Source organism: Serinus canaria, chromosome 4 (genome assembly GCF_022539315.1).
Source record: "Serinus canaria isolate serCan28SL12 chromosome 4, serCan2020, whole genome shotgun sequence".
Taxonomy (NCBI): Eukaryota; Metazoa; Chordata; class Aves; order Passeriformes; family Fringillidae; genus Serinus; species Serinus canaria.
Genome location: NC_066317.1, coordinates 43,546,523 through 43,573,214, shown reverse-complemented (window position 1 = coordinate 43,573,214; position 26,692 = coordinate 43,546,523). Strand labels below are relative to the sequence as shown.

The following is a 26,692-nucleotide window of genomic DNA, read 5'->3' as shown; positions in this document are numbered from 1 at the left end:
ATGTCATCTGTCTCTCAATGAAAATGCTATCAAGCTTAATGTACAGTTCTCCAGCTCTACTTACAAACCACCAAAACTGCCACAGGCAAAAAAGGTCTTATTCCAGTGTTACCTTCCCTAGTACTAAAAACTTAATTCTAACATGGAATCACAATCTTTAGCTTGAAATTATTAATTCTTATTTTTACTAATTTTTGTTCTGCATGGAAATGCAGAACAAAAATTTATTCTCCTTGAAAATGATATTGTGTTCCCTCCATCGCCATATTCAGTTGCCTTCCTTTCCCTACACAATGCAGGTGCAGGGACATTCTTCCACCTCTGGCCATTCTCACATCAATTCTTTAGTCCCTCTTGGACTCTCCTGCTGAAGAGCAACTTGCAAAACCCCCTGCCTTCACTTCAGGTGAAGCTAATGTAAAAAGCACATCTCTAGGAATGGAAAACACTATTCTCAAGGCATTTTTCTATTGTGACAGCAAATAAATGTCAATTGAGGCCATTTCACCTCACAACATTTGTGAGGTCAAAACTGCTGGCAGCTAACTGAGCCATGCAGGTAGCAACAAGCAGGTGAGATGAATGATTGATTGCCAGGAATGACTCTGGTATAGCCAAACTTTCTTTGGAGAGAAGTTCTACAGGCTGCTTCCTTGGAGGCTTTCAAGATCCAGTTGGATAAAGTTCTGAGAAACCTGGTCTGATCTCAAATCTATTCCGGCTTCAGTAGACTCCTCCTGAGCACCCTTCCAACCAGATAATAGGGTTGTCTTGGATTTTTCCATTGCTGGATGGAAATTAATTATTATGTACAGAAATTATTGGTGAAATCAGGTTGGGTAGATCTGAATGCAGCTAAGCATTTTGCTCAGTGATTTACCTCTTTACTGTATTCCATTTAGTGTTTGTACTGCTGTTTCATAGGTATTGCTGCTTTTGCTTATGGCCTTCACACACAGGGTATAATTGCCTGTCATACCCTGGATCCATACCTTCCAGCAAATGAATTATACTACATTATATGACAAATAATCTTATTTGGAAGATAAGAAAAATACCTTCAAAACCCAATGGAATGGTATAGTCTTTTTCAAAGCACCCATAATTTATTGCAACTAAAGTGAAAATTCAGCACCAAGAGCATTCCATGGGGTTATCACCATGTTATATTCTTTCCCAACATAGCACAGACAGGATCAGTATTATGTGACATACACAAGGACTGACTGAGGATTTTCACTTTATTTATCAGCAGTAAGCAAAATATATGACTCCAAATTGTATGCATCAGTATTAGAGAGAAAACTCAGATTTTCTTACTATAAAATCTGAAAATATCTCACATGGATGTACTGAGTTGAGGAAAAGATATTAAAGGGAAAAAACAATGTACTTAATGTGATGTGACACATTATTGTGTATCATACCTAAGCACTTAACCTTTATCTGAAAAACATAAGCTGTGTTAACAGTGTCAATCAAGGGAGTAATGAGGAGTAACTGCAGTAAATGACAGCCTGAGCTGACACCTGAGCCCCTACCCCCAGGGAGAAGTTAACTAGAGATGCCCTACCTGGACTCTCCAGATGAGACTTGGTCGTGGCCACAGCTTTTACTTTTCTTCTTGTCTCTGACATTTTTATCCAGGCTGCAGCAGGTAATGGCATTAGTGCTCAGCTCTGACAGCCTGGAGGAAGGAAAAGCATTGTGCCCTGCTCTGGACCCAGCTGGGAGGTGAGTTCTTGCCTCCCAGCTCAGCCTACAGCACCTCTACATGCCTGCACATCTCTCTGTTGTTTTGGTGAGCTGATGACTGACAGCTTCCTTTCACAGCTGCTGTCTCCCAGGAATAGAGCAGCAGAAGTGCCTGCAGCTCAGGAAGGACGTGCTGCTCAAACTGGGTTCAGTCAATCAGTGTCAGTGTGTCTGTCCACAAAGGAAGCAGCAGACTTTGATTAGGAGCGGTGCAATTTGAATGGGGGGTGAGGTTGGTTACAAGTTGTAGTTTTGACTAACACCTAACATATTTATATTGTAAATATGCCCACAGCCCTGCAGGAGATAAAAACACACACACACACACACACACACACACACACACACACACACACACACACACACACACACACACACTCACACACACACACACACACACACACACACACACACACAGAAACTTCTTATACTGGCATATAAAAGATGGGAAAATAGATTCAGAAGTCAATGCTATTTCCAAGTGTGACTTTACCAAGTCAAATAGAATGTTTCAGTTAAAGAGTTATCACAAAGAGGTGATAGAATAAAAAAGACAAACATATCTGGGCCAGGATTAAATCACATATTTTAACTAATGTTCAATAAACTTGGATTAAATTCCAAACTCTTCTCCAAAACAGTTATTGGGATAAACACAATTTTATGAGGCCTAATAAAAAATAGCATTCAAGACAGGAAGATAGAAAAGAATATAAAAGACATATTTTAGGGTTTTCTGTTATTCTTTACAAGTTGCCTGACATTTCCTGTGATCAATGAAGTGTTAAAATGTTCAGATATGAACATCAATGAGCGAGGAATATTTTAAAAATAGTGAACATTACTGTTTTGAGTAGGTATCCAATAAGACTGTTAGCTTGAATATATTGCAGGAGAAGTTAATTCTTCTGGATTTAGTTGTACCTGTTTGGAAAACTCAGCATGATGTGATTGCCATGTTTAATAGTATGAGAGCCATATCAACAGTTCAACTCAAGGGAAGTAAATAAATAAAAATACTTATTTTTTCAAGCATTTTTGGAAATTCTAGCTGGCCCATAGTGTAATTCATCCATGCTTCAGCCCAGTAGAAAAAAATCTTTAACATCTCCTACTGAAATGAGCCCACCTGACTAAATAAATCATTAATGATTCACAGGGTCTGGCTGAAGGGCCAGTTGGGCTAGGAGTAACTTTGATTGCAAAAGCTCTAAGACTAATAGGCAGCGATCACAAATTGTGGCTTTCTAATTCAACCTTCCTACCCTCAAGTGAATTCCACAACAATATTCTCCTTTTGAAGGAAGAGATCCCAAACATAAGGAGAATTGCTCAATGAACTTCCCTTTCAGTTCCTCAGTTTGAAATACAAAAGAGTTTCTACAAAATAAATGCTTCTCATGAAGGAGATTACTATCAAAATCTCAAAATTTCGAGAACATGGTTTTAAAGAGTGCTGAAGGAAAATCTTTTTTCTAAGTCTATTTTGACTTTGCTTCCTTGACTCTTTGAGTTATATGTTCTAGGAAAAGTCTGTATTATGTCATTGAGAGTATTACTGTCAGTTGTGGTTTATTAGTAATTTCATTATTTAGTTGCAGAAAGATTAAAGCGGAAAAATTGGGTTGTTCTGAGAAGAGCTGCCAGTTTTCAAAGGCAACTACAGGACTCAGAGAAACATGGAGACTGAGAAGGGCAGGCTGGTCAACATTGTCCACAGATGAGTCAGCTGGACTGGGTATAAACATGGGCACTGTGGGCACAGGAGGAAAACTCTTCCCAGGTCCAATATGCAAGATGTGTTCTGAAGTTAGTGTCTGATTTAAACCTCAGCTGATTAAAAACTGAGTGGAAAATCAGTGAGTAAAGCAGTAGAAAGGCATCTGATCTGTTAGCTGAGTGACCAGGGTATTTAATGATAAATTTAGGCTTCTACAGTATTACTTATGTTTCAAACACTGCAAAAAGTTCCTGTAACTATAAAAGGATGGGACAGATTACAGCAGATCTTAGAACTGATGGAAGTAAAGGACAAAAGTAAAAATATTTTCTCTACTGTTTATGAGCATCATGGGAAGGCCCTTACTAGCTCTTTGAAATCCAAATACATATCTTCCAAGAATTCATAATGTCATAGTTTTGGATCTTTAGTGGGTTTATATGGTGTTACCATTAAATAAAAATTATGGCACTATAGAAATTTAATGCATTTAGAGACTGGTGCTAAGTAAAAGAGGTGACACTATTGTAATTCAGGGCTTAGCAGTAATATTAAGAACTATTTCTCCTGGCCCTTAACTATTTAAGTCAAGAGTATGATACCCTAATTATCCTATAATATTAAAGTGTAAAAAACTGCAGAAGATATGAAGGATTTTTTTTTTGGCTGTTACTATGAAGTGAGATTTAAGAGTCCAGCAGTTAACCTGGCCTTATTTTCACAAATCCTCAGCTTTTGTTTGAATTGCTTTTTCAGTAGTTCAACCCTTCAAGTTTACAGAATAATAATTAGCTTGCCATTTCCTCCCCACTAGTACTGCTGAAATTAGTGAGACTAGTCTCTGAATATGATCTGGTGAATTAAATTCAAGTTGGTGGAATCTAGGTACTGGCAATGGAGATATTATCATGATCAGACACACAACAGCTACTTGTAGAACTGGTTCAGTGAGCATTGGTAAACTGAATTACCAAAGAATAACAAAGAATCACCATGGAGTAGGAAGCAGCCTGTATGCATTAAGAGTTTCCCATCTGCATATCCAGCTTAGGTAGATTGCAGTAAAGTACTCTTAAAATATTAAAGATTTTAAGCATAATTTTATGTTTTATATCCTTGAGTGTCAAATTCTGGATAATATTTTTGCATTTATAATTATATTTGCATGGAAATGTCTGATCGTTCTGTTTTTCAGTATCTTAACATGCACAAGCACATGCCATTTTAATTATTAAGCTTTTTTTAAAACAAAACAAAAACGAAGTTTGCACACTTTTATTTCAGCTGGATTTTTCCAGGTGACTCATAGCCTTTTGAGGCTATGTAATAGACAGCCTGGGGTATATCACTGTCTGCTTCCACTTGCAGAAAAGAAGACAGGATGCAGCAACAATAGCATGTGTCACCAAAAGTTATAAAGCCACCACAGAATGGAGTATACCCAATCTTTTCTGTGAAATGAATATCTACTGGTCAGATATTTGAAAAATGCTTCAGTCAGCAGAGCAATACTTTTTCTATAGCTATTATTTCTACATATGTCCCTAAGATAAACAATAGCCATCATCTCCAGTAAATGTGGTGAGGAATTAAAAAAAAAGGATACATTCTTGACTGAAGCTTTACTAACTTTAAAAACAATTCTTCTTTTCTATTTGATGAAACACTAACATTACTATCTTAATACTTCCCTTATATTCCCCTATAGAAAATAACCACAGAGCTGTTGTTTCCCTTCACAAAGGTAGGAATAATTAAACATTTGCTACACTTTTAAAGAACCATTTTAGATGTGAGGTTTCTTAATATTAAAATAAATAAGTACTGTCACCATATTTTGTGACAAAAACATAAAACATCTTTAAAGGTCAGCATAGCTTTTGCATGAAATATGTCTGCAGAGGAAAAAAAAATGCTTGAGAAGGGAGAATGAGACTTTCAGAATAGTTAACTACAGAACAGCTGGCACAGATTAGCATATGTCCTCATACAATCAAAATGTTTCTATTAGAGAACTTGAGATAACCAGCTTGAGAGTGTTTAAGTATCCTCCAGTATTTTTTTTCTCTGAATTTAATCAAGCATTATCTCATGAGGTATGACTGCATTATCCCAGAGGAATTAAAGAATTACCAACCCTACACTGTTATATATACATATATTTAATATCAGGTTATTTGGCTTGATATTTATCTTGATATAAGCCAACTTTTTACTGACTTAACACACCATGACAAAATCAGCTCAGGGGAAGAAGGAAACAGATGAAAACTCTGGCTACTGATTCACTAGTGAGGCCAAAAGAGTGAAACTACAGTATCAGAACACATAGCAGAAATAGATGTCTGGAGAAAGGACTGACTCAGGCCACAGCCAGCCCTGAGACCCGCAGTAGGGAATTTCTAGGCCACCACCAGCTGGCCTCCCCAAGGAAGAGCTGCACTGAGAACACCCTGGACTTCGAGTGCATTCAAAGCATCTGATGGTGAGTGGTGCTGGACTAGTGATTGCTCAATTTGAAGAGTAGGACATTTGTAATCTAAAAGTATTTCTTCCTGTACAGAAAGTTAATGTTGAAATGAATATCACTACTATCAATCATATCCTTCTGCATAGGGAAAAAAGAAGAACAAGTAGAATTGTTACAGAATTTCCAGTAAAATCGGAACTGCAGTTCCATCACCATTTTAATTAAATCCTGTTTCCTCTGACTCATGACAATATGAGACATAAATGACAATATGGCTGTTTCACTAAGTCAGTGAGTTTATTAACAGGAGCAAAATACCATTTGGCTCTTTTTTTTTTAAACTAAGAGATAATAGATTTTATTATCAGGCTTAGGCAACTTGATGACTGTTGAAAAAATCTATTTTTTAGAAATAGATTATGAAATAACCCTATGAAATAACCCACGTTTTGCTAGTAACAAAATTTGGGTTTCACCAATCTGATTTGCATCCTCCTGCTGTGTTTGTCACCCAGGGCAAACAGGAGAAGCCTTCTCATTATATGACTCTATTTTTCTCATGTCCAGGGCACAGTTGCTCTACAGATGTTTATGCTTAAGAAAATGAATATCTCTAAATGTGCAATTAAGTTGACCTGTTATATTGATACAACCTCAAAAGAGGCTGAGTATTTATATTATTCCTGAAAAGAAGAAAGACATCTAGAGAGCTGAAAGGGACTGCTCAGGCAGAGAATGACAGAAAATGGCATTGGAAAATGCAGTGTCCTCAAGTTACTGTATGAAGACCTCAGAGAGACAGATAACACATGTAAATAAGTAAGGGCACACCTGTAAGATATTTTACTTGGTTCTGCTAAATTTAATCTGATTTGAAAACATAGGCACTGTAAAAACAGGAGATGTGTCCTCACCGGGAACAAACCATGAGGTTTAATACAGAACAGAAGGAAGTGCAACAAGCAGGAGTTACATTGCAGCTCTAAAAGATGTTAAGGCTCCTGGGGAACTTTCAGGCATGTATCCCAGGTAATTGCAAAGTTCTTATTACAACATTGCTTTTTAACTTTAAAGCAGCTAAACTCACATTACACATGTCAAGGGAAAGTATTACCTCCATTTTAAAGATGTGAAAATGACAGGCAAGATCACTATTTTCCCAAGACTAAAGAAGAACTTGACCTAAGTTACAGTGCTGAGTACCCCTCTGTTTTGAACCCTGTTTCTCTGATCCACTCATGGATCAGAGAAAGTGTCTTTAATGCTCTGGTCAGTGGGGTAATGACTGTGTTTGCTGTGATTTTGACTGCTGGGGGTGTTTCATTACTGCTTTTTATGTTTCAGGCTCACTTCTGACAGTGTAATCAAACCGGGAAAAAAAATAAATCAGAAGGGGTTTTTTTGGTATTTATTGAATACATGTATTGTCTTGCTACATTTAACAAGAGAAGTTTGTTTTTTTCATGTTTTCCCCTGCTCCCTTTATCTCTAGAGATTTCCAAAGAAACTCTGTTCAGCTCTATGTTTATCAGATATTTTTTTCTTCTTTTCCTCTCTGAGACAGGAAGCTGAGGGTTTTGACCTCATCTGCATCTTTCTCAGTGTCAGGAGGTGATCTGTTCAAAAAGATTCCATGACACTGATCTCTTCCTGATTTATCAGATAGCTAGGTCAATAAATAGGTCTCTACTGTTTTTTCCACAGCTGTAAAATAACCAGTGGAGTCCTCTGAGAGCTAATTATCAAATCTTTTGAGTTTTTCTTTTAAGGAGCAAGCATTATCTTTCTGGTTAGTGAATTCCATTGCAGTGTACTTAAGCAAAGACTGCCTAATTGTAGGAACTCTGGCTTACATGTGGCAGCTCATTTAAATAAAATGCTAAGATAAGTCTTAATAAATTTTTCTTTGTCCTTTTATCAATATATATTGTCATAACCACGAAACTTTTACTTGTTGAAACTGGAGATCTGTTCCTTAATAAATTTTTCTCTGTCCTTCTATCAGGATATGTTGTCATAGTCATGAAACATTTTCACTGTTTATAAACAGATTGTAGAGCAATTGTCATACCCAATGAATCCAGCAAGTAACAAAGAATAGGATTCTTCTGTATGACTCATGTCATACAGAATGGTCAAGGTGAATGGTCAAGGTTTGGTAGCAGACAATAAGTGGACACCATGTCAGGTTTGTAATTTTTTGTCCATATCCTCCTCACCAATACACACAGTTTTTGTGCTGCTGTGGCTAGTAGCCATGTTCTGTCCTGGGTGAGCTGGTTCATTTGACATTAGAAATATAACCTATCTAAAACAGCTTCATCACTGCCTAGAAGGTAGCCATGTTCTGTCCTGGGTGAGCTGGTTCATTTGACATTAGAAATATAACCTATCTAAAATAGCTTCATCACTGCCTAGAAGGTATATTTTCTGACTCCCTCTTAAAGGAAATGTGGAAGGCTTCAGCAATTGCCAAGACAACTCTCTTTAAATATCTGGCAAAAATAGAAGTAATCAAAGCACTCCTAAAAGATCATATCATAGAATCATTGAATGGTTAGGGTTGGAAGGGACCTTGAAGATCATCTAGTTCCAACTCCCTTACCATGAGCAGGGACACCTTCCACTAGAACAGGCTGCTCAAAGCCACATCCAACCTGACCTTGAACACCTCCAGGGATGGGGAGTCCACAGCCTCTCTGGGCAACCTCTTACAGTACCTCATCAACCTTATATTAAAGAATTTCTTTCTAATGCCCAATCTAAACCTACACTCTTTCAATTTAAACCCACTCCCGTTGTGCTATCACTACATATTCTTGTAAAATATCTCACTCCATCCTCCCTGCACATCTCCTTCAAGTACTGGAAGGGTGCTACAAGGTCTCCATGGTGCCTTCTCTTATCCAGGCTGAACAGTCCCAGCCCTCTCAGCCTGTCTTCACAGCACGTGTTTCAGACCTCTGAGAACTGGCTTGGCTTCCTCTGGACATGCTCCAGTGGGTCCATGTCCTTCTCATGTTGGGGAGTACTTATGTTGCATCCAGAACTGGATGCAGTACTCCAGGTGTATGTCTCATGGGAGTGGTGGGGAACAATCTGCTCCCTTGACCTGCTGGTCACACTTCTTTTGATGCAGCCCAGGACACAGTTGGATTTCTAGCCTGCAAGTGCTCATTCCTGGCTCATGTTGAGCTTCTTACCCACCAGTGCTCCTAAGTCCTTCTCCTCAGGGCTGGTCTCAATCGATCCTCTAAATTTGTGCTTGGTATTGCCCCGACCCAGGTTCAGGACCAAAGTTTCTGGCTACAAAAGGCCAGTCAATAGGCTGAAACTTGGAAAACCAATCTCCAGAACACATCCAAACTATCTTTCTACTGTCTTTGTGATAGTTTCTGCACATTATATTATTTTAACTGAGATATTCCTTTTATAAGTTATGTATTTAATTTTCCTTATATTCCCTAAGCAAAATTTTCTTTATATTCCCTAAGCAACAAATCAAAAAATTCAGGGTGTTTACTGGAGATTATGTGAAAAATATTCTACTCTGTTTTTAACAAAAAGCTTCTAAAAAGATTATTGCTTACGATTCTTATGCTGCCTTTTAAAACACAAACAATACACAGATGGATATCATTTATACAGAACAGAAAAAATAGAACAAATGACTACTCATCTTAGTTCCCTATAGAACACATGAAGCCATAAAATCACAGAACAACTGTTGCACATACTGCCAAAAATGATCAAAAACCACTGCCACATAATATGTGTGCATACAACATGGGGACTCTCAGAGAAAGGCAAAGTATTATGCTTTGGTCATGGTAGGAAAGACAAATCTTACTTTTTGTCATGGAGTAATGGGAATTACTCAAGCAGAGAATGAACAACAATGTTATCAAGTAGATGCCATAGATTCCTCTTGACACAGAGCCTCCTTGTGCATTACTGAGTTAAGTCACACTCCGCATTTTCTCTGCCTGCTGCAACTGTGGTCTGGGTATAAATCCCAGCTGATGTTAAATAAGAAGGAGCAATTAAAATTAGACAAATGGCCCAAATTCAAAATACCCTCTAAAAACTACACTATACTGTTACAGAGTCCTACACACAACTGTTTTTCCCTGTCTGTACAGAATTAAATTTCAAATTGAATCCAAGAGCTGTATACCAATGAATGAAATGTTAGGCTTCCCCACAGCAAACCAATAAAGATTCATCAAATACATGGTGCACAAACATTTCCTTTGCATTTTTGATTAGCACAGCTCCACACAACCCACCCCCAACTGCCTTGGGATGACCAGAAAGTACAGAGATTTCTAGCTGCTAAATTTCTCTTTTGTCTTGAAGAATTAGTGACAATACCAGGAAGAAAACCATCCCTACTTTCAGCTGTCTTAAAAATTGGTCTTTAATAATCCCACAAGCCATTTTTGGTGAAGACCATGTTCCAAGAAGGAAGAAACCTGTTCATCCTGTTTTAGCCTTGTACACTTTCTATTCCCCCTGTACAGACAAAGTTTACCTTTGATGCTCACAACTCTGTCCTTACCAAAGACTAAAGTTAATATCAATGGCAATGGTGGGGAGGTGGGGTTTATTTGCTTTACTGTTGGGTCCTACTACCAAGGGCCTAGAGAAAGGAACCAAAGAGTTCCTTTCTACTATAGGCAGTAAGAGCAAAATAAAGGCAATTAAGTCAGTGACAAAAAAACCAGCAAAAGACAAACAATACCCCCACCTAAAAAAACCCCAACAAAACCCAAACAACACAAACCCTAGTAAAAAACCCAGTCTTCTCACTACTTCTATTGCAAACATACATTAAAAGCAATTTAGTGCTTGTACTGTGTAATATACATTTCTTCACTCCTCACTGAGTTTATGTTTGCATTAGATTCCCTGTCTGCATTCCCAATGGTACACAGTTTTGCTTACAAAAAACTTTTATACTGAAGTGGAAAAGGACATTGACTTGTAAAATGATGGGAAATGTGCATCAGGAGGATGCATTCATGGAGAGCTGAACAGCTGGCCAACAGAATGAACACATTACCACAAGACTACTGGGAATTAGTGAGAGAACTAGAAAGCACAAGTACAGGACAAAGTTATGGCATCAGATATATTTCAGACAGATAAAGCAAAACCTATAAAAATCTCAAGAAACTGACTAGTTTGTTTAGGGGCTAAATCTCTATTCTACAGATATAAATCTATATTCTTCTAGCAAGGAATATTTATCAAATTCACCTAAAAGGAAACTGTGATGTACTGATCTATTTTAAAAATCTGTCTTCAGAAGATTTTTTTTGTAGTCATTGTTCTTAAAGTCATAACAATTATGGATCTTGCAACCAGTTTGTTTGGTGTGGAGGACAGAGTTTGACATTTTCACATTGTAAGTGATGGGAATGAAAAATCCTATGACTGCGTCTTTTAGTTCATACTTGCACTCTGCAGATATGAATCTGCTACACTCCAGGGTACATTTTTTTCCCTAATATCTGAAAAATTTTCATTGACTATTGATAATTCCAAAATACATTTTTTCATGGTGAGTCAATGCATTAGAACTATAAAATCTGCCCTGCAGCTATCAAATCAGAGAACATGCACTTAATCTCACCATCTGATATCATTCATTTCTCATGATTTATATCATGTCACTCAACAAAGTCCCTGCAAAAGAATGCTCTTGGCCCAACTAAAACATGACAGTGCATATGTACTTTAACCCACTAGCACAAACCTAACTAAAACCTATTTCCTTGAGAACTGCAACTCACAGTTCAAAGTTCAGGTTGTTGAATAATAATCAGCTGAATGCTGATAACATAAGTTGTAATTTCTTCTTTTGGGGATTGTAGGTGGTTTAGCAGCAGCAGGAAAGAGTACAGAATGACTTAAAACTTAGACCCACTCATTTTCACAATTATACAGTTTTGATGAAACAACAGGGTCTTCCCTTACCACATGCAGTCAAATAAAAATGTTATACATATATCCAAAATAGGTAGAATAAATTTAAAATACAGATTTGAATTACCAGATTAAAGGATTTGGTAAGAATGTTAGTTAAAAAAAAACCCACTGTATATTGTAAATTTTTGCCAGTTCAGAGACTCAGAATTATGAAAGCAAAAGCATCTTTGATAGGCCTATTTAGGATTAAGCACCTTTAGTCAAACACTCTCAACTGAGAGGCAGGTAAAAAAGGTAAAAATAGATAAGGCAGAAAAGCCCCTCAATTATAATAAAAATGGTAGATAGGGATTTTTATTTTTTCAACAAACAGGCTGAAATTGGGAGGAAACTTTTGACAAATGCCTTGAACACCAAGCTTTCTAATCACACAAATATTATTTTGGTAGATGGGATAAAAAAAAATCAATCTAAGCATCAACTAAGAATCATAGTTCTTGAGGATTCTTGATGTGCATTAAATACAAAAGCAAAATGTATCCAGCAAATACATGAAAGAAAGAAATCAATGCAGAAGCAACAAACAGAAGTTAAGCTTGTGTACTCTGACATCTGTTCCTGGACTCTTTTATCTTTTTCTGTCTCAAACTAATTGTTTGCATTGGTTTCCAGCAGGTGTATTCATATGAATACTCAGAAGTGATAATCAGATTTACGGAAAGGTGGCTTCGTATTTTAAAGGACTAGAATTACTTCAAGAATCAGTGGGGTTATTTTTGGTAGTGGCACCTTTTATTATTTTCTAACTTTTTTTTCCTCCCTCTGTAGTTGCAGAACTGTGAAATTAAGGAAGCACATCTGTACTCAAAGTAAATAGATTTCTCAAGTGACTATTTTTTATAAGTCAGTACTGTAATATTATTTAGTAATAGAACTATAATTTAAAAAACTAATAAATTTTCAGCTATTAGGTCTATGAGGACATGTCCCCTAAGTGACATGCTTTAGCAACAGTAAGGTGACATTATTAGAGGTCACAATCAGAGCTCAGAGTCTCACAGATGGTCTATTAAGTGAGCTAGAGCTACCCCTCTTCCGAGAGCACAAAAATTTCATAAGTTTTTACAACACTCCCTTAAAACAGAGGCTGGTGGAAACCATTGGGACGGAAAATCTGTTGCTATTTCAGTTGTGTATCTGGTAGATGGAAAATTTTTCAAGTCTACACAGATGGTAAATAAATTTCTGCTACATGAGGCAGTTCCTGGAATAAAGAAATTTTCTCAAATAACAAGTGCCAATTTTTTTTTCAGCAAGACTTATTTTTAACTTTCCCAAGGACTTGTTGAGAGAGCTGGAGAAGTGTCCTTTCACCTTCAGAATCCTGGTCTAAGTCCAGAAATAGCTTCTAATGTTGTTCTCAGCATAGATGAATTTTCTTTACACTCAAAAAGACATTTCAAAGCAAAGATCAAAGCTCCACAATTATATGTTGCTGCTGGTAAACATTCCCTCTGAACAGAGTGGCTAAAAAGTAAGAAATTTCCATGTAAACCCTTAGACAATCATCGGTGACTAACAGTGCTGACATTTAGGCTGTCATTATTATGCTTCATGAGGCAATGCTGTTGACACAGGAGAGTTTGGACTCCACGAACCAGGCGTAATGGAAAGGACTGAGAGAGAGACCAGAAACAGGGACAAAGTCACTGCAGACTCCGCCCACCAAAGAAGCTGTGAAAAAAAACACCTAATATTTAGGACAGAGTACACATTTTAGGCAACTGAATGAATGCTGAACAAGAGGTCTAGAAACCACTACTACTACTACAGAACTAGCATTTGAGAGTGTTTGGGACCACTCTCCCCTGACACCAAAGTGGAGCAGAGTCATGGAAGTCATTCACCCATTTTGCCAACAGCTTCATATTCCCTTCCTAATCTCTGCATGGGACTACAGAGCTCTGCTTGGCTGCTCCCTTGAAATCAAACCCTGGGAAATGATGACACTTGCAAGGAATAAAATACACATTGTTTTCATGTCATCAAGTAATCTTTCCCTTATATGCACATAAGCTCGAAATAGCTAAAATTCTCAATATTTCACTCAGATTTGTACATAAAGTAGGCAAAAAACCCCCAACAACAAAGCATTTGTGATAAGGCAAGAGCATAGGGAAGAATCAATGTTCTTAACACCCTGATTAGAAGATTCCAGATGAAAAAGATTTTTTTTTGTGTGTGTCTGACAGAGTATGGATGAACTAGAGAAAAAAAATGATGGACATTCTAATTTAAGGCTACTGTTACTATTCCCAAGAGACCAAAATTCAGGAATATATGTATTTCTTCTGAATCTGATTAAAGCTGGTTTTCCCATTGTCATAACTATTCCTAGGCTTCAGTCTGCAGAAGCACAATCCATCGATTTAAAACTTGTCTTGCAAAAGAAGCAAAAATTAAAACAGTACATTTTTTTACAAAACAGTAAAAATTAAAACACTACATTTCTAAAAGCTTTGTAAAATGTTTGTGAAATGTGATAAATTATGAGTCCTGAAGAAGATTTATGCACAAGAATATTAATCAAGGTACTACAAAGTATTAATACAGAAGGTATTAGTATAGAAGACCTTCTTCCTGAATTATCTTTGATATTAGTAATATTGAAAAAGACCTGGGAACAGAGAGGTCCACTGGGAGTTCTTTTCATGAGCTGAGAAAGCTTTGTGCAATTAAGAGTTGAATTCTCACTTTACATAGAAAATCAATTGTTTTTCACATCTTTATTTTCCATTTTTATCCCACCTCTAAGATAGTGGAAAAAAACAGGTCTTGAGAGACTCTCTCTTCTCTTATTTACTCTCTGGCAATTTTGCTTCCTATAAAAAGCCAAAACAGTATAGTGTTCATTTACCACTTGATCATCTTGGCATCATATGCAAACCAATAGAGCATTTGTAAAGAGGTGAGTTTAACATGCTGGAACAAATTCAGATGTATTGAGGTGTAATATGCACATAGAATCACTAGTAAATATGTGTGAGATAAATAAAATTTGGCATTTATCAGAAGTTAAGTGTTTTCCAGGGAATCTGGGTGTAGGAAACTAGTTTGATTTAGATTACCAATGTTTGGCTTCTGGCTGTGCTTTTTCATTTCCAGTGTAATAATTGTGTCAGCTTTTAAAATATTTTGAAGCTAAAATTTCATGCAACACAAGCCATGAGCTTTAGCACTGCTGAATTTTTTCATGCCTTCATATCAAACAGCCATGAATCACATATCAATGATTAGTAGTGCATGCAAACCATCTTTTCTTTAGAAGCTTGAGGATAACATCCAAGAGATTAAAACAGATAGTGCAAGAATATAATCAGCTTCTTAAAGATCTTTTCTGTTGGGTAGATGAGATAATACATTATTAAAATATGCTGGATATTAAAATAGAAACATTTGTTTAATTGGATATGCCGTGTGAAAAAAATAGGAAGGAGGCAACTTACAGAAAAGGATAAATAGATTTCTGTTTAACATAAATACATATTGAGTTTGTTCTCCTAAGCCTTACATAAGGTGAGAGTGCAAAGACAGTGGGAATCTTCAGATATGACAGTTATTGCTGGAGTACTGAAGGACATCTTCATGTTACAGTGAGCCAATTTCTCATTAGTGTCGTGTGCATAAACCAAGTTCTTGTGTTCATTGTTGTAAAAGCTTTAGACATCAGCTGTGACAGTTATGAAAAGCAGTGAGGATCTGGTATACATTTGCCATACATTTACCTCAGCACACACAGACGCTCACACATGTATTGCTCCCTCGATTTTTTTCAAAGGAGGAAGAATATCCCTCTAAATTTGAATTCATGACCATTTTTGGCCATATCCACTGGAGCTTGGAATAGCTTTTGGCAGCAGAAGCAGTATTGTTTCATTTTGTAAAGCCATATTCAATACACCAATACACCATGTGTATTTTCTGTGGCATAAGCCTCCTTGCCTTTACAAATCTCTTATGTCACCTTTGAGAGAGAGCAGTAAAAGGAAATAAGTGTGAGCAACACATTTTAGGTGTTTCAATCATAGGTACAATTATGGTGGGAAGCAAAAAAAAACCCCAACAACCTATTAAAAAACCAACCAAACAAACCAAAACAACAAAAAACCCCAACCAAAAAAAAACACCAAGAAAAAATTCCCACAATAAGCTTTCCAGATGGCTTCTACCTAGCTGCAATTCAGCTCAAAAAGAGAGAAAGAGAGGTTCTCTCTGTTCACTTTTAACTATCACATGGGAATTGGTCGGATGCCTGTGGATTAACCCACCACCAAATTTCCATGGTCAAGTACTCCTTGATAGCAGTGGCAAAGACTACATTGCTGTAAAGCCTCAGCTCCCAGAGCTGGCCAGGTTAGGCTGCTCTTCTCTGTCTCCTTCTTTGACACAGCAACACAAAAAACCTTTTACTTTTAGCACAGGTCATGTCTGTAGTAAACAGTTGTGCTTAAAAAAGCTGTTCTGCCACTGCTATAGCATCAAAGGCTCTTTAATACAGGCAGCAATGCTCTAGTCCTGTCTTTTCTGATTACTGCTGTTAAGTACTGTTTTTGGATGGAAGCTGTATCTCAGCGTGCCTCTTAGATCTCTCTATTTTCACTGGAAGGTCAAGTCAAAGTGAGCATTAGGCTTGTGAAAGTGTGAGAGTAAAAGCTCTAGGAAGCAAATTCCTTTTCTAAAAGTTTTTTTATCTAACCAACAGAAAAGTGTGTTGTGGACAGTGATGTCATGTAATCCAGGATGTTTTGTCCAAGTGTCTTAACTCCACTTCCCATTTATTAAAGATTTTATGTGCTATTAATTCACTTCCCTCAAAATTTTGATGTTAATTAAAAATCTGGTGTCATTTTAGCAAGTGGTCATTGGAGCATTTAACATGACCTACCACTGGCTATTTAAAGTGCAGACAGTAAATAATTGGCCAGTAAGGAGTTTTTAAAGATTCATTTAAAAAATAAAACAAAAAATGTTTTAGAAGTTTTCTTCCAATCAGTACTGCAGAACTTGTCAAAACTAGAAATCTCTGAGTACACATTGAATGAAACTAAAGCTCTCTAGACTGGTCCCTAGAAGCATTTAGATGATTTTGGTGAAGCAGTAGTGTGTGACTACAAACTGCTTATAAATACAAATAATTTCATTACCATTTTAGGTAGCTCAGCTCCAAGCATAATTTGATGTGCAACAGTCTCTTGGTTTGCAGTCTAGACAACACTGCCTTGAAAATTTATTGCTGAACACTGTCACAAAAAATGTGCCAAAGTAAAATTTGCATAAAGGTTGTACTGTATTGGCCTGGCAATCATCCCATCCTGTTCTGAACTTGTTTTAAATACTTTTCACATTGTTTGAAATACATCTTACTTCAGTCCAAACATAAAGGAAGTCTGTCGGAAAGCATTCTTTAGCTTCCCAGATGGACATAATATTTATGATACATACTTTTGTGAAAGTAATAGAAATAATTCGTGGTCATGTTACCACAATAAGAAGAGTACTTTATGACCACTTTCTACTAATTACCATAGAAAACACAAATAATTTAAAAAATGTAAATCCAACTGTCTCAGTCCATTTATATTTTTGAACCACATTTTCATTATTGAATGGTAAATTTAGAAAGCAAGTTTTCACTGCAGAAAAGAGAAACAAATATTCATGACAGCCAAGAAGGTTTCCTTTTTTTTCAAAGAAATCCTACTACTTGTTTTGCTTCACTTGCATCTCTTGCCAGATTCTTCCCAATGCCTTCAAAACCATGACCATTTAATAGCAATGTGCAAATGCAGCAAATTCCTTGTGGTGAAGCAACTGTGGATTTCAGTAATAATTGCCCACTGTACTAATACTAAAGACTGCAGCTCTGAGTTGTGGGTAGGAGTTAACCTTTCAAAGATCTCTCAGTAATTTTTGGATGGTATTCACATTCACATTATGAATTTGGGTAAAGAGACCCATGGTCTTCTCTAAAACCCTTAGAAAGTTTGAGAATCTTTAGAAAAACCTACATAAAGTTTGAAAATTATGGGAGATGCAGAAATGGAACAAAAAAGAAAATCCGAATTCCACACCTGATAAAATAGATTTCCAGTGTTTGAAAGAACATCCTTTAAAAGAGATAATTGCATTTCCAATATTTGCACTTGCCATTGTCCTTTCCAAAACTAAGAAAAATAATGTCCTAGATGCCAAGATTATGTTATCTATTTCTGTATATGAAAATGAAGCTACTCTGGCATCAGTGCAGGTCTGAACTGTACAGGAAATATGGTTGGAGAACCAGATGATTTGAAGGGAATTTTACTATTATATTACCTCTATAGTAACTAGATTCTGTTGTCTCTAAAGTTACAAAGTATAGCACCCAAGGTCAGCAGGGTGCTGAGGCACACTCTAAGAACACAGTAGTTCCACTGACACAGATTAATTCTTTCTCAGTGTCTAGATCTAAGCAGCTGGGAGTTGGTCTTCCATGACCATGATGAAGCTCAGAAACCTTGGTCTTCTAACAACCATCCAAATAACATTCATGACTGCCCACACTTTCAGAATTTCTAAAGGTCATTATGATTTTAGAGGACAATTTTCTTCCCTGGTTGTTGGATTCCTCCACTGGAATATTTGCAAGATGACTATCTTTAAAAATACTCAATGAGAAAACAAACTGTGAGAAGTGACTGCATTTATTTATCGTATTTTGCGAAGGAATAATTAAAGATAATTCACTGGGAAAATCACCAGCTTTTAAAACTGTCATCTTACTCTGATTGACACACGTTTGCAGACTGCATCTCAGAAAAAGGTAAATTTAATTCCCAGTTGTAAAATCAGAATACAACAAAATACATATTTCCATTTTTAATTAATGTTTCCTGTACATTTCTATTTTTTTTCTTGTTTTTATCTTCTATGCTTTTTTTAAATGTTGATCTGTCTGAGTTATTGTTGCTGTACAACCCTAACAAGCCTACATCCTACTGCTTATGTAGCAATAGTACAGGTTAGATCCCTATGAAACCACCTTCTATAAATAGAAATAACAAAACCAGTGTAAGAATCTTTAAAACTAACTTTAAAAAAATGCAAAACATTTGAATCATTAAATTATCACCATTCAAAAAAGAAAGAATTGAGATAAAGGGAGATTAAGACTTTGGAGAGACATACTAGTGATAGGGCTGGAAGCTTCGATATACAAACAGCAATAAAATAAGAAAAATACCTACAATGTTTGATATTATTCCTCACAAGAATATTATATTACTTTTAAGTGTTCAGATGAAAAGGATCGTGCAATGAGAATAGATGGCACAGAAAGAGTCGCAAAGAAACAATTTCAGTAAAAACAGTACCTCTTATGGTTTTTGTGAAGCTTTCCTACTGCCTCTCTCATGTACCTTAGTATGAGCCAGCAAGCAAAGCTCCCTAAGTTTCCTGTGAAATTAGCTCATGGTGATAGAAAGAGAAGCTCCTGGAAGAGCCTAACTTGCCCCAAAAATCAGTCTTAGCATTGTGAAACAAAATGTAATTCTGATTGTAATGGAAGGGTCAGCCTTCTCATCTCATGGGCATGCATAATAATCAAGAAAAAAATGTGGATGGAAAAGTCTGAATTCAAGTAAGTAATTTTTTTTTGCTTTCTCACATTAGTATAATTGTTGAAATAAAGAAATAAAATTTATTGCAACAGAACAGGAAATGTAAAACCATGTTTTAAAACCTCACAGCTTTCCTGTGGAGAAAAGGCACTGTTCCAAAGACATGCTTCATTCCAGGTAACCTTCTACCCAGATCTCTTCTGACATTTCTGCCAGTCTCCTGTTAACCATACTCTTTAATTAATTTTCCTCTTATTGACACTGGCAGCCATCATTATGCTGACATTGGTTGTATCCTTAAGCATCCCTTGCAAATCACACAGTATTTGATCTAGAAAACTGGATTAAAGTAGCAGCAATTATAATGAGCATTAGGAATAGCCCTGACTCTTACATTCTCTGGCCTTGCAAGAATGACTTTGAGCTTACATTATCTATTTGAATCTGGAAAGCTTCTAAGCAGACCACCGTTAGGAACTACATTGTCCTACAGGAGAGAAATGAACAGTCACAGTTGTTTCTGTGCTGTTTTCTTCCTATTTCTGTTGAATGGTCTTTAGGACTAAAATTTTAGAGGAGGGGATTGTGGAAGAACAATGAAATATACAGAACAAGCCAAGATTTGTTTCATAAGTAGAGTTTTTTATAATTTTTTTGAACTTCATGGATTTTTATTTAAAATATTTAGAGCCAGACTTTACAATGTTGATTTTCTACTCCCTTACTGATCCATCATTAAAAAGAGCTGTCTTAGCCTTATTTTAAAATTTGCATTTACAAAATGCTGATTATCACTTGCTGCAACAGCACAGCTGTAATTATGTTTGGGAAGTGAGTGGGGAGAACTTACTGGGAAACTTTATTCCTCAACCCACCTTTTTATACTGGTGCTGAATAAAGTAGTTCTTTTTGTGTTGAAAAAGTGCTGAAATTGATATTCTAGAGTTCTGCATTTGTGAACCTTCTCAATATGCTCCAGCAGGGATTTTCCTGTCTTTGCCTAAGCTTGATGAGATGAGCAGCTTGGAGAAAACATAAAATGGAGCACACACAAAAATTTGACAGATTCTTCATGAGATAAGGACCATTTTCTTACATTTACAAATCAGTGTATAATATTCAAATAGTCTCCTTTTGTGGGTATTCTCTTAATAGTTGGTGGTCTTCTAGTTTTGTATAAAACTGTTTGCTAAAAGCTCGGTTGCCTTTTACATATGAAAATACGTGTGAGCTGCTTTGATACCCCAAGCACTACAGTTTGTTCTTTAGTTCCAAATATTGTTTAATGTACCATTCTGTAAAGTTACTATTTTAAAATCAAAATTTATTTGACCCAGGAAAGCATACATAGCTGGTTTACCCACATACAGTTAATCCTTTTATGTTTCTGCTACTTGGAACCATTAATAATGATAAATTTCATGTTGTGGATGAACTGATTATCAAACCAGGAACAACAGGAAAGCTTGATTATTTTGTTTCTTTCAATAAGACCTAATATCATTAACTTCTCACAATTAAATTCAGGTCCTTCCTATTTCCTATTCAATTCAAGTTATTTCCTATTAGGAAGGCTTTCTGAGAAAGCGAAGGCAAAGAGGGTGCTGTGCTTTGAACATTTGAACCCTGTTGACTTGAGGGAGCAAAGAATGCTGCAACAGCTGGATGTGTTTGCAAAAAGCATCTTCAGTGTCAGTACATCCATCATGACTAAAGCAATTTACTGCCATGGAGTTAGTGCTGGTCAAAGATGCTATACTTTAAGCCCTTAAGCCCCTGGACCTGCATCCGTCTGCAGAGCAAGCATATCAGCTCCACACTGTCTCTCACCTCAGCTCTGGTTTGAAGACAGCTGATCAAAAGATAAGAGGGAAGGTCATGCTCTATTGCCACAATTAAAAACAGTTTAAAATACGTTAACGAGGAACAGATTTGAAAAAGAATTTGGTACCAGCAAGAGCAGGAGTCTACTCAAAGGTCCTAAGTTTTAACTGTCATGAAGATGCCTGAAGATCAGCACTTTTCTATGATCACCCAAGGTGCTACCTGAAGATTTGGGTGCCCAAATACCTTTAGCAATTCATTTCCATGTGCCTTTTCCCATATTCTGACCTTTATGGGCACATGATTGTGTGCAACTATAGTTGACACTGAGCATTAATCAGACAGTGGTGTGTTTTAGGCCTTAACTGCACTGCTTGAACTGCTGACCTTGAGAGAAAAGGTTTTATATGCCATTCCCAATCCCTTAAGTCTTCCTGTCACTGCAAAGCAAATACTTGGCTTTTATGGATGGATTCAGTTTCAAGTCTGCAGTTTTTCTAATGTTTTCTTAAAATTACAAAAGTGGCTTTCAGAGGAAGTTTGTAAACATAGGCACATTTTTCATTGCACACTTTTACCAACACAGACAGACTTTTGTAAAAAAGTGCATGCTTAGATATAAGTGAGAAAATCCCTTATGAAGGAATGTTGCTTGTAGAAGTGTCCTGTGAACTTAGAGATAAATAATACCACAAACAATAGCAGATCATATATTTTCCCTTTTGCCATTCACGTTACAGTGGTTGGCAAAGATTTCTTTAACCAAAGTAGAATGAGGACTCCTCAAGATTTACAGACTCCATCGCCTTTTACATTACAAACAATTTTGCAGTTGTTGCAGCTCAAACTTCCTTTAAGAAACTCTTTGTTTTGCTCCTTTTTATGCTTATCTCCTTCCTTAGTTTTTCTCACTATTGTCTCTGTGGAATTTTTATAATTTGTCTTTTAAAATACTTAATTGCACAAACACAAATCATACATACATTCTTAAATATTATTTTCACGAGTGTACATTTAAAAGATGAGTATGTGACCTCAAAACAAGATCCAAGGGAATACATGAAAATTAGCATCAAATCAGAACTATTAAAAACTATAGCATGCTTCATCTTGCTGGTGATATGAAATGTACACATCAATATCAACAGATATCCTTTAAAAGAAAATTTGATGCCAAAATAAAGCAGCTGAAAAATTATTATCATAGTAAATTAGTTCTCAATTACAATGTCATTTTGGTTAATTTTCTTTTTTTTAACTTGAACCATTTTCACTAGCATTTCTGGTACTGGTTGTCATACTTTTGTTTCTTGTTTGTAACTCTGAGATATTCTTGCTGTGAGATATTTGAACAGTTACTGCATTGACTGTGATTGCATAAACTACCAAAAGAAGACTGGCTTGGAGGGCTTCTGAAACCTTGCTTACAAGGGCAAAACTTGTTTACATCTTCTCACCATGTTAACCTAATGTTACTGATACCAAAGGTTCTAGACAAAGAAGCAACAGCCAGCAGCTCAGGATGCTGTGTGGGCACAGAGTACTTCAGATATGTGAATTTGTGCCTCAGTGAAACAGCTACTGAGGCACTGCAGCTGACAGATGAAACCCACACAATTAAAAGAAACCAGATGTAAAAAACAAAAACAAAACAAAAAAAAAACTAACCCAGACAAAAGAAGCTGGATGATGTCAAATAAAAAAAGGCAGAGAGAAGTAAACAATTACAAATTGGTTATTAGTTAGAATAAGCAGCATAACTGGGAAAGCCAGACTTTAAGATAAATTCCATAGTGCTACAATCAGCACATCTCCTTCCATTTAAGCCAATGGGAGCTTTATTGCCAAGGAATCTCTCCATTAAAATTTTGTAATGATACCCTTCCTTACTCAGTGAAGACAGTGAAACCCTCTGGTTGCTTTAAAATTACAAAATATGGTTTCAGAGTCAGCAGTACTTGTTTTTGCAAGAACATATGCTCATGGGGCTGAGCTAAAGACCAAAGAACTACTGCAAAATATTTCCACTCCTTTTTTTCTCTTTTAAAATCTTGCACTTTTCCCTTGTACTGTCTTTTTCAATAAGGCTTCTAAACCCCTGGACACAATAAGTTTTCCTAAGACTAATCAAATAATGATGGAAGCAGAAAAAAAGAAAGAAGACATATACTCATTTTTCCTTGATCAGCATACATTAAATATATAAAATAATGTATATAAAGTGAATATAAGGAACCATCAAAATTCATAGCTCAGCCATTTTCAGACCTTTAAAAAAGCTCCTAAAATTTAGTTGTTGTATAAACATATTTGTCCTGAAACTGTTTGAACCTGATAAATTAATGAAACAATCACTTTTTCTCCCCAGTTAATTAGGCACTGTATCACCATCATCAGAAACTGAGGGGAAATTTGAGAAACGCTCTGCAGTCTAGAAGCCTCCTACCTTTCTTTTGCGCAGTTTCACTTGATTGTCTGAATATTCGTGTGTGGCCAAATGATTCCTTACATGTAAACACTGAATGTCCTCTGCTGAGCTGACATTTGAAAGGCATTTGTTTTCAGGGGCCACTTGAGGTTCTGTGAAACCACTTTTATCCAGACCATTTTCCACTGCCGGGATGCAAGAGCAAGGAGGAGATTGCATAAGGCCGTTGCTGGGCTGCCCTGCTGAGCAGAGCTGTCCATCACCACTGGGGTATGATTCAGAAGAAATCCCACTCTCTACCACATTGCACTCAGACTTTCCAAGCCCGTCTTTGAAAGCATCAGATTTCCGGCGCTGTTGTGCAATTACAGCAGTATGAAGCAGCTGCTTCCCAGACATAATAACTTCTTTCACATTTGGAGAATTGATACAATTTTCCTTCTCTACATCTACTACTTCATTTAAGGCTTCATAATTACAAAGCTCCAGGCTTTGGCCAATACTGCCACAAACATCTTCTTCTTTCCTCTCCTCTTTAGGAACTGTGTCACAGCCAGGTTCCTCAGTTATATCTCCACTGATTCCAGATGATTCAGCTGCCTTGTTACCCTCTGTTATTGGTACCATCTGTGTTAAGGAGCCTGCTCCATTTAAGGTGTGCCCTTCATCTTTGGGTTCACTTCCTACAGCAGTGATGTGGTAATTAACACTATCCAGGCTGAGTGCAGAATAGTCATCGTTGTCATCAGACACATGGACTAGAGTTTCTGTGCTCGCCTCCAGAAAATGTTCCTTGTCCTCATGGTTATCATTTTCATCCACCTCCTTTGACACATTTCCCAGCTGCTTTTCAGGGAAGCCAGTCACCTCTCCACTATAGCAGCACTCTGGAAATGAAGCACATTTTTCTTTCCGGTCCATGCTCAAAACCTCATCTTTTTCCATACTTGTCTGCAAGTTATCAGCTACAAGTCCGTGACGACATGCTGTATTATACTCCACAGGGTCCAAAGCCAATCCCATCCACTGGGTCACATGCTCTTCCCAGCTTTTCTTTCTGATTGCTAGAGACATGTCATAACAGTTCAGCAGCAGACTGCAATGTACCTTCCACAGAGGACCAGAGGAGATGTCATGGCTGCTGTGCACTGCTCCTCAGGGAGAGAAGGTTTCATCATTTTAACATCTGCAAGAAATAAAAAAAGACTGTGTTATTGAATCAACTCCAAATAAAAAAAAAAGAAAGGGAAGGAACAGTTTAAACAAAAGTGTAAAACAAGATAAGACTGTGGGACCAGAAGGACAGGAATTTAAAAGACTGTTTTGTTTAAAGTTTTAATACTTTTCATACAAAACTTGACGGCACTCATAATTCAATATAACATTTTTTTCTGATTACTTTCCAATATCGAATAAACAAAAATGCTATAAACAGGCACATGGACAAGCAAGTAGCTCCAGAGCCAAAATTTTACAACAAGCTCCTCTTAACTGTGTCTCTCATAAGAGAATAATTTCAATGGGTATAAATGACATTATAGCTTATAGTTGCTTTGTAACTGTATTTCTTCCTCATCCACAGATAGCTGTGGAATGTAGAATTCTGGCTGTTTACCAAAGAGGTAGAGAACAATTGAGGATTTTTCCAAATTTACCAAATGTATAAACTACTTATCTTCTGAGTGTCTTTAGCCCATTCAGTGGCTTTTATTTTTATTGTTATTATTCATTCTCTTCAGGCCAAGTTGTAATTACAAGTGTTGCATGAAACTGCAGAGTAAACCAGTTGTTGTGTAGTAATAAAACGAATAAATCATAGAATCATAGATAAGCTTGGGTTTGAAGGGGCCTTTAAAGGTAAGTACTACCCTCTAAAATACAACACTTGGAAAACCACTTTAAGTTTTTGGTGTGCTTCCTCATTCAAATGCATTATATAACCTGAACCCTGCCACACATTCCCCTTGCTATATTAATGATCTTCTAGTGTAAGGTATGGAGAAAACTGCTATTTGGAGCAGGGCTCTCCAGAAGGGAAGACTGTGAGCCACCCTGGTTGGCTGTAGCTTTGCTACCCACCTGCACTGCCTGGCTCTGCCAGAGGCCCCTTTCCCTGCTTGGGTTTCTGTGTGGAGAATTTATACTGATTGCTGTATTAGGCAGTCTGTATGATGGCATTTGAAATAATACATTAATCTTGTGTCATTGCATGTGTATGCTAGCACAAAAAAAAAATCTCATATCAATTTATGAATTATAAAATAAAAATTTCATTGTCAAAGAAGAAAGCAAAACTTCTGGCTCATAAAATGTTAGAAGTTCAAGGAGCAGACACTTCTACTTTTCACTCCCTACACAAGAACTGTCAGCACTTAGCATGGATCTGGTTATTGATTTCAGCAATAAAGAAGATTAAGTAGTGAGTTTGTTCTGGGTCATTTCAGTCCACTAAGGCAAATTCTGATTGCCCACCAGGCTACAAAGCTGCCTTGACAAATCACATGCCTGAAAGTATAAAAGTATTTATCTTGAAAGAAATGCAGAATTATGCCTGGGCAACTGAACCTCCATAAATTATGCCTTGACAAACTGACTTTCAGGATAGGCTTGTACACAGTCCTAGATCTTTAACCTTCTTTTAGGAATGGCAAGCTTCATTTCACATTCACATTTTCCACCTCTGTGGAGACTCTGCTTAAAAAGAACATATATTCATAGAGTGTATGAAATTCCATGCACAAGTCATTAGTGTGTGGGAGGCTGCACAAAATGGAAAATAACACACAGGCCCAGGCCAAAAAAATTATCTGCTTTCAGAGACAAATTTTAGTAGTAAAATGTTAATACAATTTTATAATTCTCTCTTCTTTCCTGATCAAATATGAGACAAACCCTAAATATTA

General features: G+C 36.7%; 1 protein-coding gene across 5 annotated transcripts in view; it reads right to left on the bottom strand.

The window, feature by feature from the left end:
- Positions 1-26,692, bottom strand: part of DLC1 (DLC1 Rho GTPase activating protein) — a 217,037-nt gene that overhangs the window by 176,201 nt on the left and 14,144 nt on the right. For all 5 annotated transcript variants that reach the window (XR_007777444.1, XM_018926404.3, XM_030238971.2 and 2 more), the window contains one exon: positions 23,808-24,975. Coding sequence is in view for 4 of the 5 variants with exons in the window: in XM_018926404.3 (XP_018781949.1) it covers positions 23,808-24,863 (1,056 nt within the window). In the remaining variant the exon portion in view is untranslated. The remainder of the gene's footprint in view (positions 1-23,807; positions 24,976-26,692) is intronic.